The sequence below is a fragment of the Nylanderia fulva genome, unplaced genomic scaffold (genome assembly GCF_048542155.1).
Source record: "Nylanderia fulva isolate GAGA-0341 unplaced genomic scaffold, ASM4854215v1 Scaffold9, whole genome shotgun sequence".
NCBI classification, from domain to species: Eukaryota; Metazoa; Arthropoda; class Insecta; order Hymenoptera; family Formicidae; genus Nylanderia; species Nylanderia fulva.
In genome coordinates, this window is record NW_028191026.1 from 2,478,150 (window position 1) to 2,493,156 (window position 15,007).

The 15,007-nt window shown below is 36.8% G+C and overlaps 5 protein-coding genes across 10 annotated transcripts in view; 1 reads left to right on the forward strand and 4 right to left on the reverse strand.

Moving 5' to 3' along the window:
* LOC114946652 (uncharacterized) overlaps window positions 1-1,547 on the reverse strand; it is a 342,831-nt gene extending 341,284 nt beyond the window's left edge. The window contains exon 1 of the mRNA XM_085489873.1: window positions 72-1,547. The gene's annotated coding sequence lies outside the window, so the exon portion shown is untranslated. The remainder of the gene's footprint in view (window positions 1-71) is intronic.
* Window positions 1,548-2,333: 786 nt separating this feature from the next.
* Window positions 2,334-6,240, forward strand: LOC114946446 (uncharacterized). Of its 6 annotated transcripts, none has more exons than XM_029322929.2 (6): window positions 2,334-2,424; window positions 3,156-3,584; window positions 3,672-3,703; window positions 3,761-3,836; window positions 3,921-4,106; window positions 4,362-6,240. In XM_029322929.2, the coding sequence occupies exons 1-6, from the start codon at window positions 2,379-2,381 to the stop codon at window positions 4,772-4,774; spliced, it is 1,182 nt and encodes a 393-aa protein (XP_029178762.2). In that variant the 5' UTR covers window positions 2,334-2,378; the 3' UTR covers window positions 4,775-6,240. The 6 variants fall into 6 exon arrangements, with proteins under 6 accessions (XP_029178762.2, XP_029178760.2, XP_029178761.2 ...); XM_029322930.2 differs by adding an exon at window positions 2,942-3,083 and having other exon boundaries at window positions 2,360-2,424; window positions 3,156-3,703; XM_029322932.2 differs by adding an exon at window positions 2,942-3,083 and having other exon boundaries at window positions 2,360-2,424; window positions 3,162-3,703.
* On the reverse strand, window positions 4,877-10,145 carry LOC146719671 (glycine dehydrogenase (decarboxylating), mitochondrial). The gene is made up of 10 exons (XM_085489610.1): window positions 9,579-10,145; window positions 9,184-9,262; window positions 8,535-8,670; window positions 8,054-8,444; window positions 7,440-7,960; window positions 7,076-7,358; window positions 6,350-6,999; window positions 5,810-6,273; window positions 5,565-5,710; window positions 4,877-5,492 (listed from the first exon to the last, which is right to left on the reverse strand). The coding sequence occupies exons 1-10, from the start codon at window positions 9,780-9,782 to the stop codon at window positions 5,382-5,384; spliced, it is 2,985 nt and encodes a 994-aa protein (XP_085345736.1). The 5' UTR covers window positions 9,783-10,145; the 3' UTR covers window positions 4,877-5,381.
* Window positions 10,146-10,545: 400 nt separating this feature from the next.
* Window positions 10,546-12,381, reverse strand: pont (RuvB-like helicase pontin). Its single transcript, XM_029322952.2, has 3 exons — window positions 12,141-12,381; window positions 11,239-11,914; window positions 10,546-11,118 (listed from the first exon to the last, which is right to left on the reverse strand). The coding sequence occupies exons 1-3, from the start codon at window positions 12,279-12,281 to the stop codon at window positions 10,565-10,567; spliced, it is 1,371 nt and encodes a 456-aa protein (XP_029178785.1). The 5' UTR covers window positions 12,282-12,381; the 3' UTR covers window positions 10,546-10,564.
* Window positions 12,382-13,172: 791 nt separating this feature from the next.
* On the reverse strand, window positions 13,173-14,982 carry LOC114946484 (solute carrier family 35 member E3-like). The gene is made up of 5 exons (XM_029322999.2): window positions 14,073-14,982; window positions 13,794-13,946; window positions 13,633-13,715; window positions 13,425-13,563; window positions 13,173-13,354 (listed from the first exon to the last, which is right to left on the reverse strand). Exons 1-5 carry the CDS (start codon window positions 14,562-14,564, stop codon window positions 13,286-13,288), a joined length of 936 nt encoding a protein of 311 aa, XP_029178832.1. The 5' UTR covers window positions 14,565-14,982; the 3' UTR covers window positions 13,173-13,285.
* Between the last annotated feature and the right edge of the window lie 25 nt (window positions 14,983-15,007).

A 15,007-nucleotide genomic window follows, 5' to 3' on the forward strand; every position in this document is an offset into this window, starting at 1 on the left:
TGATGATCTTTTTTAATTATTGTGTAGATCACACAATTGTACGACTGTGAAAAAATAATTTTCTTACATACCATCGCGGTTCGAGCCAAACGAAATCCAATAGTAATCCAATAGTAATCCAATATGGTAATCCAATGGTAATCCCAAAAAGGACACTTCACTTTTTTTCACACTTTATATTTTTATTTTTATATCTCACAACACTTCACAAACACTTCTCAAAACTTTTCACGCGCGCGAGAAAAGTTTTCGCGAACCGATAAACCGCCGCGTCTCACGTAAAGTGAGTTTCACTTATCACTTGAGATTGGGGAAGAAAGGTGGCGCTGCAGGTTACAAAAATTCATGATTATTGAAGTAATAATTTGATCGTGTACTCGCGAAGAACCACTGCACCTCGATTCGACAAACATCTCGATCTAATATCACTATTTTCTCACTTTTCTTCCCGGATTCTCGATAATTCGGACGATTCGCGACGCGACAAGTTTCCGAGAACCGCTGAAGAAACAACGGCGTCTTATTTGAAGTAGATCGCGCGACATGATTGCGATGGGGAAAGAGAGATAGCGATTGTTGCAAAAAAATACACGATTATTAGAGCAATAATTTGATCGCGTACTCACCAAAAATCAATGCACCTTCATTCGACAAACAACGTCTCGATCTAATATTACTATTTTCGCGAATATTTCTCACCTTTCTTCCCTGATTCTCGATAATTCGGACGATTCGCGACACACGACAAGTTTCCGGGAACCGTTGAAGAAACAATGGCGTCTGACTTGAGATTGCATAGACTTATCGCGACATGATTGAGATGGGGGAAGAGAGATGGCGATTGTTGCAAAGTGAAAAAAAAAAATTCACGACTCTTGAAGTAGCGATTTGATCGCGTACTCACCAAAAATCAATGCACCTCCATTCGACAAACAACGTCTCGATCTAATATTACTGTTTTCGCGAATATTTCTCACCTTTCTTCCCGGATTCTCGATAATTCGGACGATTCACGACGCGACAATACTTTTTCGACAACCGTGAAGAAACAATGGCGTCGTACTTGAAGTCATAAGACTTTTCGCGACATGCTTGCGATGGGAGAAGAGAGATGGCGATTGTTGTAGAGTAAAAAAATACACGATTATTGTAGCAATAAAATTAGATCGCGTACTCGCTAAAAATCATTGCATCTCGATTTGACAAACAGCATCTCAATCTAATATTACTATTTTCGCGAATATTTCTTACCTTTCTTCCCCGATTCTCGATAATTCAGATGATTCGCGATACGACATGATATTGCAGTGGCGGAAGAAAATATGGCGACAATGTTGCTAAAAAAATTTCGCGACTATTGAAGCAGTAATTTGAGCGCGTACTTGTTGAGAATCATTGCACCCTCATTCGACAAACAACATCTCGATCTAATATTACTATTTTCGCGAATATTTCTTACCTTTCTTCCCCGATTCTCGATAATTCGGACGATTCGCGACGCGCGACAAGTTTTCGCGAGTCGGTGAAGAAACGGTCGCGTCTCACTTGAAGTTAATCGCGGGAGAGATTTCGGCGGGGGAGGAGAGATGGCGATCTTGTTGCAGTTTAGGTACATAGGTTAAAGAAAAAAAGCGCGCGATAATACAAATCGAGATAATAATTTTATCGCATACTCATTAGCATATCCATGACATTTCGATACGCAAACAAAAACCTCGATCGAGTTTTGCTCTCTCTATCAAAATTTCTCTTTTCTCTTAATAATTCTCGCGATTCAAGGCATGCTGGAAATACACTTATTAACGAAGGAGAGGAGTGAAGAAAAGGTTATTATTCCCTTAATTGTTACAAATTAAAATTATAAAACAAATAATTGGATCTCGCGTACCTATATTAAAGATCTCATCTTATTCTTTCCACATTTTTTCTGCGAAAATCTCTCTCGTAATCTTCAAGAATCTTCAGAATTTCGCGACACGAAGGAGAGAAAAAATTTTTTTCACAGAGAAGAGAAGCAAGTGATAAAAGTATCGAAGTTCGCGATAATAATCGAACTCGAAATCTCGCGTGCCGCGCCTGCGCAGATTTCCCGCGCGAATTCCTCTCGGAGACCTCGCAATTGTTAACAAAAATACGTGGTGAACAAAAGAAGGTTCGACCTGTCAATTTAACGCGGAAGCGCGGACGAAGAATCTGCGATCCCGATTCCAGGTCGCGAGTCAAGGACGCGTATTCGGAGGCGATCAGGGACGCGATCGGATGGTCGCTTCATGGATATGGACATTCATGCGCCCGCGAAACCGCGGGATGACGACGATGCGCCGCCGCGGCGACGCAGCGCCCGCGTTCAGGCATCACGTCGGCGGAGGGAGGACGCTATGGATATGTACGGATCGGCGAAACCACGCGCGCAGAAGAGCGACGGTGAGAATTCGGTTTTCCCGTTTCACGCGCCTGCATCGGAGTAGTTGGTTTTTGCTTGCTTCGCTGGTTATCGCTTGCGGTGAATCGCATGGATATTATATCGCGCGTTGGTAGACTTTCGGAGGAGTCCACCTCGGGGCAATATTCGGTGGCGACTTCTGTGGTTGTATATATATATCTATATATAATATGTATATGTGGGATGTCATACAGGCGCTTTTTGGCGGCGCTTGTCGTCGCAGCTGACAATGAATCATAAACACGAATATTCAGGAATAAAATTTTTGAAAATTTTTCTACGATTTGGTTGAATTGTCATCAATATTTTTTTGTACATTGCTTTAACTTGCTTACGATTCATCATGTATACTTATATACAGACTTGCATCAAAAGTATAAATACATATGCTGGATTAGAAACATCTTATTACCTGCAAAAATTAATTCATCTTATTATTAATCGTTATTATTTCTTGTGAATTGTTTGAGAGTAATTGAATAATTATCTTTTATAAAGATATAATACAGAATTTCCAAGAAAAAAGAGGTTATACCGCTACTGGCTGCCCACATCTTAAGTAGCTGATACATCGTAGCCTGCATAAAAGTAGTGTTTCTATACTGTGCCTCTATCCTGACTCTATAGATGTTTAAGCCTGGTAGTTAGCTATTGCAAAGTATATTGGATCCTTTCCTTTGTTTGGCAAGGTGCAGTCTGCTTTATCTTTCAGATCTAGAGGTCACGGGTATCTCCCGCAGTGGCCGTGTAAGGAAGAAGTCCTCTAAGCTGGTTGACTTTGAGTCTGATGATCTTACGGAAAATAAACTTAAGCGACAGAAGGCTCAGCAACAATTACAATCTCAACAACTCTTGGATCAGTATGAAGTACAACAACAGCAACAGCAAATATTACCCACCCAATCTAGCCAAACCAGTGGGCGACAGAGGAAAAATTCGGGCTCCAATCATTTGCAACAGAGGCTCAAGACAGAATCCTTGTCTGATAATGAAGTACAATCATCGGGTTCAGAATCTGATGATCCCTCTGGGATAAATGAGGATGAGAGATACAGCATGGATTCTGGAAGCGACAATGAAGTAGATCCTCTTATGATCGACGATAGAGAAACAGGATTTAGGAAACTAGAACCACCATCAGGTCAGGAAACACCATCGCAAGCAAATAGTTTATATATGCTTGAAAAATGTAAAAAAAAGTTGATTATTAAGGATGGGAAAATTATAGGCAAAACAAAGGCACAGCGTAAAGACAAAGGGGTATGTACTAATGAAGAGCGATACCAAAGAATGGCCTTAATCTTTTCATATTTTTAGAAGACGAGATTTACCGCTTACATGCTATGGGCAAAGAAAATTAGACAAGAACTGTTAGAACAATCTCCTTACATGGGTATTTAAGCTACATTTATTCTTTTTCATACAGATACAAACGCATGCAACTTTGATGTTGTTTATTGATTGTTGCTTTTTGTAGATTTTGCGGCAATTTCTAAGCGATTAGGAGAGCTGTGGGCTACAGTACCACATCTGGAAAAATATAATTGGCGCAGGCGCGCAAAACGCCTAGCAGCAAAACCTCATACTTTACCAGCGAGTAAAGATGAACCTATCTGGAAAATGCCACCACCCGCCTCGCGAAAAAAATTCATTAATAAAATTGGTGGGTTTGTTTAGTTTCTAGTGTATATAAGCAGTATACAATTTGTGTGTCATGTCGTGCAGTAGTTTACGTATCTTTCTCTCCTTCGTGTGCATGTGCATTAGCCAAAAATATTGAACTGAATATACATGTATATATTTATAATCTTTGTACTCTTTTTTTTCTTTTTGTCTGGTTTAGTCTGCATGCGTATATTTCGTTTAAATGTGATCAGTATGACGTTAATAAATTATTCTCGTATATGTTGTATTTCAGGCAATGGAAAAGAAACAAAGACCCCTTCCACGAAAAAAACTATCCAACTCGGTGTGCCGTCTGTTGTTGGGAATATCCCGATCTCACCACCCTCAAATCGCAACAGTAAAGATCTGGTTAATGAGCCGGTAATAGGCACAGGAATGTACAAGGTGATTGGAACGCAACCGATTGATGTTGCGGCTCATCTCAAACTGCTTGGCGAGAGTTTGACGATCATTGGGGAACGTTTAAAGGAGCACGATGGTCAAATAGCTGTCTCTGGCAGCCTTTCGGTTTTATTGGACTCGTTGCTCTGTGCCTTAGGTCCGTTAATCTGTTTAACGCAACAAATGCCAGAAACTAACGGAGCTAAACCCGAGACACTTTCCCAAATGCTCGATAACATTGCTTATCTTATGCCTGGTCTATAATACATGTACAAAATATTTAAAGGATAACAATTGTCAGTAATAGTGTAAATATGTGTATGAAGGTAGTTAAAAAATAGTAGATAATGAGCGTGAAAACAAAAATGAAAATGTATGTCATTTATTTACTAGAAATTTAAATCTTTAACAAAAATTGTCGTTATATTTTTTTATCTGCAGACATAAAAAAATATCACATTATGTTTTATATAAATAATATATTATCTGCAGATGTATATTATAATATAGCATGTTTCCTATAAATAATATATTTGTATAAAAATTACAATAAATATTTAAATAGTCTTATTATAATTAAATGTACATGTGATATATAAAAATAATGATTATCGGATGATCAAATTTCATTGTTTGCTATTTGTTCGTAAGACATTTGTACCACGATATTTTATCATTATATTTCGCATAGTGACATATCACCGTCCACATTTCATCGTCTAATCTTATTTCACAACACTTCTTTTGTATACATATATTTTACTTGTCTAATATAATTGTATACATTCTGATGATATAATTGTACACAAGATTGGACGAATAAATGGCAGACGGTGAAATGTTCATAAACGAAGAACAATATTGCGTAACTCTATTGTTCTGGTAAAATAGACGGACATGTACAAAATAGATTTTTATCACCATATATATCATCTATTCTTCCTACACTTGGCCAAATCTTGTTGCTTCCTTTCACAAATGGCTAAAAAAGATAAATAAAATTCTATAACACTTTTGTCCATTCAACTAAATAAAATATTTAAAAGATACTTACAGCGGGAAAAGTCGCTAATTCTCGTGAATAAGTTCGATTCCATTCGGTTGCTATTACTTGCTCCTGTGTGTGAGGTGCCAACTTCAAAGGATTTTGTTTAATATCTAATTTTCCTTCTTCAATGTCCGCAATTTCTTTTCTTATAGCTATCAGAAGAAACGCAAACGTAAGAGACAAAAATATTATTATCTAACTTTTTATATTGTTTTCAACACAACATTGATAAAGTTTTTTTTTTAACTTACAGATCAGAGAATCGCAAAATCTATCCAATTCAGTCTTGTCCTCGGATTCAGTCGGTTCGATCATTAAAGTACCAGCTACAGGCCAGCTCATGGTTGGCGCGTGAAAACCATAATCCATCAATCTCTTCGCAATATCAACGGCCTCGACGTTGGCAGTTTTCTTCAAGTCTCTTATGTCCAAAATGAATTCATGCGCGATCAATCCAGTTTCACCCTTGTACAACGTGTTGTAATGCTTCTCCAGTCTCTTGCTCATGTAATTGGCATTGAGAATGGCCACTTGCGTAGCTTTACGCAAGCCTTTTGAGCCCATCATCTTGATATAAGCCCACGAAATGGGTAAAATTGCGGATGATCCGAAAGGTGCGGCCGATATGGTACCAAGATTCTTTATATCACCATTGCCATTGACAGAACAATTTATTATCGGATGATTCGGCAAAAAAGGGGTAAGATGTCGCTTTCTGTAAGTTAAATATTATATACATACCTATATAATTTAATGCCAAACTCTTCACAATTAGGACGAACAATACTTACACCCCGATAGGACCCATGCCAGGTCCACCACCTCCGTGAGGAATACAGAAGGTCTTGTGCAAGTTGAGATGTGACACATCGCTCCCATAGTCGCCTGGTCGACACAAGCCGACTTGAGCATTCATATTGGCACCGTCCAAGTATACCTGCCCGCCAGCACCATGCACCATGTCACATATGTCGCCGATCGTCTCCTCAAATACTCCGTTTGTCGATGGATACGTGATCATCAGGCACGATAACGTTTGTCGATACTTGTCGATCATCTCTATCAGGTGCGCCATGTCGACGGAGCCGTCCTTACGCACAAAGATTGGCTCTATCTGCATACCTGCCATTTGAGCAGACGCGGGATTCGTGCCGTGCGCGGATACCGGAATCAAACAGACTTGCCGGTTCTTCTCGCCCTTAGATTCATGGTAACACTGTATAGCTCTCAAACCCGCGTATTCACCCTGTGCTCCGCTATTTGGTTGAAAACTGATACTATCGTAGCCGGTGATGGCACACAGATCGTGTTCTAATTCGGCGAATAATTGTTGATATCCTTTAGTTTGCGTGAGAGGAGCAAAGGGATGTATGTCCGTGAGACCTTTCAAACTGCACGGCATCATCTCCGTCGTTGAATTCAGTTTCATCGTGCAAGAACCCTTATATAAACGTTGATGTTAATTAATTAAATTTATATCAGAACGTATTATATTTGTAAAATGAGCAGCCACTTACCAATGGAATCATACTATGTACTAAAGATACATCTTTGTTTTCCAGAGATTTCATGTATCTAACTATCCTCGTCTCGGAATGGTAGCTATTGAAGACGGGATGCTGCAAGTACGAAATAGTACGATGGAAGTCTGACTTATCTAAGCTTTTCGCCAGGAAGTCTTCGTCTTTGATAACATCTTCAACCGTAGTATTCGTCGAAAATACTTTATAAAGATCATTTATGTCCTCTACCGTTGTAGTTTCATCGAGGGATATTCCAATGGTACCGTCATTATAATATCTGCAACAAAATTTCCGCGTTTACGATTTTATTAACAAAATCATAAATTATTATTCGGTCTATTTAAAGGAAAGTACAAACCTTAAATTTATTTTAGCTCTGTTTGCATTCTCTTTTACTGCTTGCGCGGACATTTTTGGCGATACTTTAATAGTATCAAAAAAGTAATTGTTGTTTATTATATTTCCAGCTGCTTCCAAACCTTTCGTAAAAGTTAATGTCAAATTGTGCACTCTGTTCGCGATGTCGCGTATTCCCTGAGGACCATGATACACGGCGTACATTGCGGACATGTTGGCCAGCAAAGCTTGTGCGGTGCAGATATTGCTGGTGGCTTTGTCACGTCTGATGTGTTGCTCGCGAGTTTGCAGAGCCAACCGATAGGCCTCCCGTCCATTGGAGTCCTTCGTAACGCCTATCATTCGACCGGGCATTAATCGCACCAACTTTTGCCGGCATGCGAAGAATGCGGCGTGAGGTCCGCCGTATCCGAGAGGTACCCCAAAACGTTGACTCGTGCCCACGCAGACGTCGACGCCGAATTCACTTGGTGGTTGAAGTACAGCTAACGCCAATAAGTCAGTAGCTGCGCAGACGAGAGTCTGGAATACAATGTATATCGTTAAACTGCGATATATAACGAGCAGCTGTATTATAATACATATGAATCAGATACTGTTTTTTGTCAAACATACCCCGTTCGCGTGTGCATTTTTGACAACATTGTCAAAATCGTATATATTGCCGGTGGTGTCAGGATATTGCACAAGTATGCCTGCGATATCCTTCGCGCTGGTATCCACTTTAAATACGTCTCCAATTTCCAGCGTTAAACCTAGGGATGCGGCACGTGTTGCTATCACACTGATAGTCTGAGGATGCACTTGGTCGGAGAGAAACAACTTTTTTCTCTTATTATGTCTGCATGCAAGCGCCAAAGCCTCCGCTGCTGCAGTTCCTTCGTCCAAGAGAGAGGCATTCGCTACTTCCATTCCCGTGAGGTCACATATCATGGTTTGGTAATTCAATAAGCTTTCCAGCCGTCCTTGTGAAATCTCTGGCTGATAGGGAGTGTATTGCGTCGTCCTGGTAAGATACAACAAAATTGTTTATACAAAACTGTTCTTATTCACATTCATACATTTCATATTTGATTTTTGTTCTAGCATGATTTACCATCCTGGATTTTCGAAGATGTTACGCATGATTGCGTGGGGTACGCAGCAATTATGATATCCCATACCTATGTAAGAGCGCCATACTTCATTCTTTTCCGAAATTTTGGTAATCTGCTTCATCAGATTATACTCGGCTATGAAATTATTTTGTATTAATTTTATCTTCACGATAATTCAAGTTCGACGCAAATAATAAAGGTAATTAAAGTTTTATACAATGAATTAATATATATAGAGCACGTTACACGTGTGTGCTATTGCAAAATGAGATTAAATCTGTATGACGACATAAACTTAATTCTATTTGAGATCACGTGAATACGAAGCGAACACACGAGATTGAACTATGACCTAAGATAAGATAAGACAGATGGATCAAGGGTTATCAATTTTAGGTCAAATCGAATCGTAAAGTCTCGTGAGTTGTCACGTTTCTAAAGAATGACAAATTTCTACAGAATTTCTTTATCTTATGAGGAAAAAAAATACAATTGCTGTTTATACGTTTTATCCCACGGAAAACTTGTAATTTTATACAAGCAGAGACAAAGATCCATCATTTTACTCCAAAGAAATATGAGATTTCTAATTATATTTTAATACAATTTAAATATTACATACTGATTAAGAGAACACATTATACTTACTAACTGGCGCATCGAGATTTAAATCTCCCTTGTGAAGAATTTTAGCTGGTACTGCCGCTTCTGTTAATTCATCAAGATTCTGCAATATCGAATTTAAATTAAATTAATCTACAGTTGATAATTACAGCTTATCGTTTAAAAGGCAAATGCCGATATTTTTTGAAAGTTAAATAAATATTTATACTACCAAAGTTACAAGGATTGTATATTTAAAAATATAAGTTTAATTTTATTTTTTCTATTTGTTATTTGACGAATAACAAATTTGTTCTTTTTTTTATTCTAATATAATTGGTATTTGGCTTTTGTATAATTACTTAATTGAAAATTAATTCAGTTGTAATATATAAGTATTTTTTTCTCATTCTATAAAAAGATTTCACAAGTTATGTTACCTTAAATCCAATTAATCTCAACATTTCCATCTGTTCGTGTTCCCTAGGTCCAATGTGCCGTGCTTGAAATTCCCCCTTTTGCGGGAGTAATTTATCGATATTCTTCCGCAAATTACTTAATCGCAATCCACGCACGTGTTGAGCCACGATGTTATGCTTATTTAAAAGTATTGTGCATTGTGCCATCTTTAAAGTGTGCTGCATTGTAACTTTTCAAAAAAGAAACCGCATAAGTAAAGAATAAATGCCGCACGTAAATACCATTCGAGGATCTTCACAAAACTAAGAAGTATTATAAAGTTGAGCAAGATTTTATACTCTGTATAGATTATAATATCGCGCAATATATCGATGTCATATCTCACGATTCTTGATTACGCAGCTTGAACTTTTAACCTTGGCTTGTACAATATTGAAAAAGAATTTTGAAATTATATCTCTGAGTGTCTAATATAAAGTAGAATATTCTTCTATTAAACAACAGAGAATGTTTTTGTTTGATTAAGCTTTGTTTTCGTTCTCATTTTACAAAGGTTGTGCAACACAATTTTGTGTAATTTTTGTTAACTTGATTATAATATACCATATATTTTTAATTATGCTACTTTTATTAAAAAATAGTATATAAAATTTGTAAGTATAAATAAAAAATATTGCAATATAATATATAAAGAGATATATATTTGAAGAACTACATTTTTATTTATATCTTTTTTAATACAAAATTATTTGTATGTAAAATAAATCAAGTATGTTCTAATATGTAAGTTTGTTTCATTAGACAATAATGACAATACATTTAACATTACTGTATGTACATTTAAAGCCGTTATTTTATTCAGAATATAAGATTGAGGAATTGAAAAAGTTAAAACGTAAACAAAAATTCAATAATTTATCAGGCATTCTCTAATAATGATTTAAAGTAGTGTTGGATACAGGAAAGTAAATTGTACATTTGGAAAACTATTGTATGAAACTAGTTTTTATTTCATAAACTTATCTTGATTTTGTGTAAGTATCTTAGCAGATGATTTAGCATCTAAGAAAAGCGAATTGACTTCTTGAATATCCTCTTTCTTGATGCTAGTCCTTTCATTAATCTTTGCAGTCAAAGCCGCGGGTGTTAAAAGCTGTACTACGTACCGCAGAGTCGTTTTCGTACCAAGTTCGCCAAGAGTTGATAAAGCTTCGTCCTCGATTTGCAGTCCTTCTGTCGCAGCTCTTAGCTTCGCAATCTGCTCGATCTCTTGCCTAGAATACGGTAAAGTCTTGATGATGAGCAGACGGTCCAACAGGTCGAGAGGTATGCCGTGTGGAGAGACGATGTCTTCAGTTCCCCGGATCACGCAACGGCCACGATTTGTAGCGAAAATAACGATCGGTGCTATAGCGCTTTCTAGAGCGCGATGCAGATAAGTAAACGTTTCTATGTCTAGCATGTGAACCTCGTCTATGAATAATACTCCTGGTACTAACTCTGCGATGCCTTGGTCAATATACTTGTTTACTACCTTGTTTATTTCCTTCCGCAATTTATCTAAAACAATTTGTATATATAATTTAGATATGTTAAATCTCTACTCTCAAATATTAATAGATATATAGATAAAATAGATGTTAAAGATATTAAATATGTATTAAATATATCTTCTCTTACCTGTAATTTCAGTTTTTTTAGGTTTCATTAATTGTCCCATCATGGACATTATGTCTTGTCCTCCTTGTGGCTTAGCATTGGCTACATCTAAATCGTGTAATGTTACATCTTGTATGACTTCCTTCTTTTTATGTACATCGCCTTTTGGTAAGGGAACATATTCTTCTGCTTCCAGGTCAAACTCAGTAGCAAAATTATCACTCCGACCTTGCCTCTTTACAGCTCCACTGTTAGCTTCAATATAAATTACATCACCAACTTCTACCTTCTCTTTTTGCAGAGATTCATATATGGAAGGATCCAGCTTTAATTGTTTTGTGCCTTTAGATGTTTTCAGTCCAAGGACCACATGTGATACAGTTTTACCGTAACCACCCATAGGATTTTCTGTTTCCACAGGTGTTAGCTCTGTGACTTCGCCTTCATATACTTCCTTTGTTTCTTTGATTCTCAAACCAATGGCCCTTCTGAAATTCTCCATGAGAACCTCTGTCTTTTTGATTTCAGAACTGTAGACTTCTGAACCAACCATAGGACAAAAAGGCACCTTGTTACCGAGTTCTTGTGCAATAGCAAGAGCTATCGCTGTCTTGCCTGTACCTGGTGGACCAGCCAACAGGACAGCACGTCCTGCCATTCTCTTTGTCTTTATTATATCGACAACGATGCCTGCTGCCTGTAAGAATAATGTAACAAATAATGTTAATAATTTTTATCTATTATTACATCTTTTTGTGTCAATAGTGTACAAGAGAAGAAAGAGATGTAAGATGTGGAGAAGCAATTTCATATAAATATTACTTTTATTTATAAATCTTTCATTTATATAGGTACTTTTATTTAAAAGTATATATAACATGATACAATTATTACTTTGTTACTGCTTCTGAGAAAATACTAACCTCTCGCGCCATTTCCTGACCGACGAGACCGGCCGCATTTTGAATAGCTATGCCTTTTTCATCGAGTCCCAGCCCTTTAATATGCGTGTGTGCGGAGATCCTCTGAGTTTTCGCGGTGCTCTTTACCTCCTCGATCTTCATCGCGTTATATTATGAAAAGAATCGAGGCAGAATGATACAAGCACGTTGCTAGCTACGGTTGTTTGATTGATACACACGCGCAGTTGTAATTTCGTCTTCCTTCCCCCTTTTCGTTACTACAGCAACGCGACGCCGTCATTGGTGGAAATCAAACGAGGAGCTTTGCTCACGTTACGCGCCACCTTCCGAAGCTCAAGCTCGTGGGAATTTATCGATTCGCTGATTCTCTACCCTGCAAATGTATTTCTCGTCTTCGTTTTTAAGTGAAATTATAAGGAATAAATTCGAAAGAGAGAAATATATTCATCTGTCATAGAAAATATGTTTACAAAATTAATATCGAGTGCTCGCGCAAGCTGCCTGTCAAGAAGTCCGCGTCTAGTAATTGATACATTTTTCAGAAACTAGATGTCTCAAGGGACGAATAGTTTCTCGATAACGCCACGAGCAGATAGACTTCGTATATAAAGGCACACTGCGGCATCCGTTGTCGGGTCCGATGCACCTGGGAAAAAGCTAACGATAAATCGTAATCTTAATTTGAAGTTGCCGCTAATTTCAATACAGTTCAACTATCTCAGCCCAAGGTGCACCTGTGACCTATTTTGCTGAACATCTTTTTTCAGTATTTTTCAGGCTCTTTCTCTCTTTTGTTTTATTATACAATTTATATTCTTTTTATTCATGATCCGACTCCTCTTTGATATTAATTTTAATATTTTAATTAGATTTAAATTTTATCTTTTTTTATATTTCTTTAAGCACATTAATTAACTGAATTAAAGCTAAACTTGAAATCTTTTGAAATTTAATTATATATATATAAATTAAGTAAAGAACATTTAATATATATTATATAATATTTTAACTAGAATTACATGACTGGATTAATTAGGGAGTAATAAATAAACTTTATTGTAATATAGACTTTAAGCTTACAAAATTTATGTCATATCATTAAGTACTATGATAAATTTCTTTCAATTCCAGCTGCAACTATGAAATCATACCTTGTACAAAGGTTTCGTTTCTCTGACTTCATATTCTGGCACTATAGTCTGGATGTCTTTCATCTGGAAAGAGAATTGTGTTAAATTCAAATTACTGACATATAGATACATTGCATAAGAACTGAGTACATACTTTGACATGTGCATATAATATAATTCCCACTAATGTCAGAGTTATACCAATGACTTGATTTATCGCTAGTGTTTCGTGGAAAAGTAATGAACCTCCCAACAAAAGGAGGCAAAATTTGGAATGTCCAACCATATTATATCTAAGTTTTTGTTAAGGCATGTAATACATGAATTTATAAATTTCTTGTAATAAATTTACATAAGGATACGTTAAAGGTGAAGTCTTTCCTATGATCCAATAGGAAGTCAAATTTACAAAAAATGCAACCATGCCTGATAAAATCACCATGCTCTGTAAATGACATAAAGATGTGATAATTTAATCAAGAAAGCAATTAATCTTAATTTTAAAAAATGTTCAGAAACATACTATATCCAATAGTGACCAATTATGCGTGAAAGTTTGCCCAACTGGTTCCAAGATTGGAATAACGATCAACAGCATAACAGTGGACAATGGTGCTTGATAAAATAACAATTGCATCGGATCCATCTGAAATTCTCTTTGCTTCCTGTTTATCATCTGCAAGAGAATGCAACACATTAATAATATGTATAATCAACTTGTATGTATGCTTCTACATTTATATCTCTAGATTTATATATTTGTAAATTTTGATATGTTTAAAAGTGAGAAACGAAAACGTACCACTTGATACAAGGATGTTACAAGCACTCCAAGTGTCGCGTAAATGGTTCCAATGACATTGAATTGTATATCGTAATAAAAATTGATGACGACCCCTAGTGTAATCGGTATTAATGTTAATTTAACGAGCATGCTAAAATGCTTTTTATAAAATATCATTTGCATAATTATCACACAGGGTGTCGTTAACATTTTCGCCACCTGATAGGTTCCAACTGTGTTATGCGCCAAGCTCAAGTTCGTCAGAACGACGAATCCGCAAAACGTCATGGCAATCAGCACCATCTCCTTGATGTCGATGTCCTTGACGCAAAATACATTCAACTTCTCGCAGATTATCAAGCCGATAAATGTCATAGCGAAGTGTATCATGGACAGCGTGATGTTCGGAAAGCGAGTATGAATATAAAGCCATTTGTTTAACAGTACGATTACAATCGAGAAGATGACATTTAACAGCAGATAAAACGTGATGACCACCTTTTTGTTCATTTTACCAGCTCATATGTCACAGTTCGTTTTTTATAGTTTTCGACAATTTTGACAGCTTGGCGTACTGTGACGTTTAAGGTTAGGTCTCGCTACACATGTCAAATTCCAGCTGACGAATTGTCAAATGGAGAAGATTAATTACTCCATTTGGGTTCCTAAATTTATTCCTCCGTTTTGCTTGCGATTGCTGATTCACAGATATCTTTCGAACGATATGCCATCTTCGAGAGGATGGCGTTTTCGAATATTATATATTTATTTACCGATTGCTTGACATTTTACCGTAGAATCGCGTCCATTTATATACCTAAAATAAAAATGCCTACTACACCGTGCCTACTACAGATACTCCACGTGACTTTTTTTTTTTTTTTTTTTTTTTTTTCACAAATACACAAGTTTGCTATGCAACAACAAATGTGATCGATATATCGATAGTAGCG

What these genes read in the sequence shown, in the direction of transcription:
- LOC114946446 (XM_029322927.2), top strand. Translation starts at nt 2,379, where the DNA reads ATGGATATGTACGGATCGGCGAAACCACGCGCGCAGAAGAGCGACG. An exon ending in ACGCGCGCAGAAGAGCGACG is followed by an intron (nt 2,425 to 3,155) that starts GTGAGAATTCGG and finishes TTTATCTTTCAG; the next exon opens with ATCTAGAGGTCACGGGTATC. An exon ending in AGAACAATCTCCTTACATGG is followed by an intron (nt 3,837 to 3,920) that starts GTATTTAAGCTA and finishes TGCTTTTTGTAG; the next exon opens with ATTTTGCGGCAATTTCTAAG.
- LOC146719671 (XM_085489610.1), bottom strand. Translation starts at nt 9,782, where the DNA reads ATGCAGCACACTTTAAAGATGGCACAATGCACAATACTTTTAAATAAG. An exon ending in AAATCTCGATGCGCCAGTTA is followed by an intron (nt 8,671 to 9,183) that starts GTAAGTATAATG and finishes ATAATTTCATAG; the next exon opens with CCGAGTATAATCTGATGAAG. An exon ending in ATCTTCGAAAATCCAGGATG is followed by an intron (nt 8,445 to 8,534) that starts GTAAATCATGCT and finishes GTATCTTACCAG; the next exon opens with GACGACGCAATACACTCCCT.
- pont (XM_029322952.2), bottom strand. Translation starts at nt 12,281, where the DNA reads ATGAAGATCGAGGAGGTAAAGAGCACCGCGAAAACTCAGAGGATCTCC. An exon ending in GTCAGGAAATGGCGCGAGAG is followed by an intron (nt 11,915 to 12,140) that starts GTTAGTATTTTC and finishes TTATTCTTACAG; the next exon opens with GCAGCAGGCATCGTTGTCGA. An exon ending in TAAAAAAACTGAAATTACAG is followed by an intron (nt 11,119 to 11,238) that starts GTAAGAGAAGAT and finishes AAATTGTTTTAG; the next exon opens with ATAAATTGCGGAAGGAAATA.
- LOC114946484 (XM_029322999.2), bottom strand. Translation starts at nt 14,564, where the DNA reads ATGAACAAAAAGGTGGTCATCACGTTTTATCTGCTGTTAAATGTCATC. An exon ending in ATTGGTCACTATTGGATATA is followed by an intron (nt 13,716 to 13,793) that starts GTATGTTTCTGA and finishes TGTCATTTACAG; the next exon opens with AGCATGGTGATTTTATCAGG. An exon ending in TATTATATGCACATGTCAAA is followed by an intron (nt 13,355 to 13,424) that starts GTATGTACTCAG and finishes TTCTCTTTCCAG; the next exon opens with ATGAAAGACATCCAGACTAT.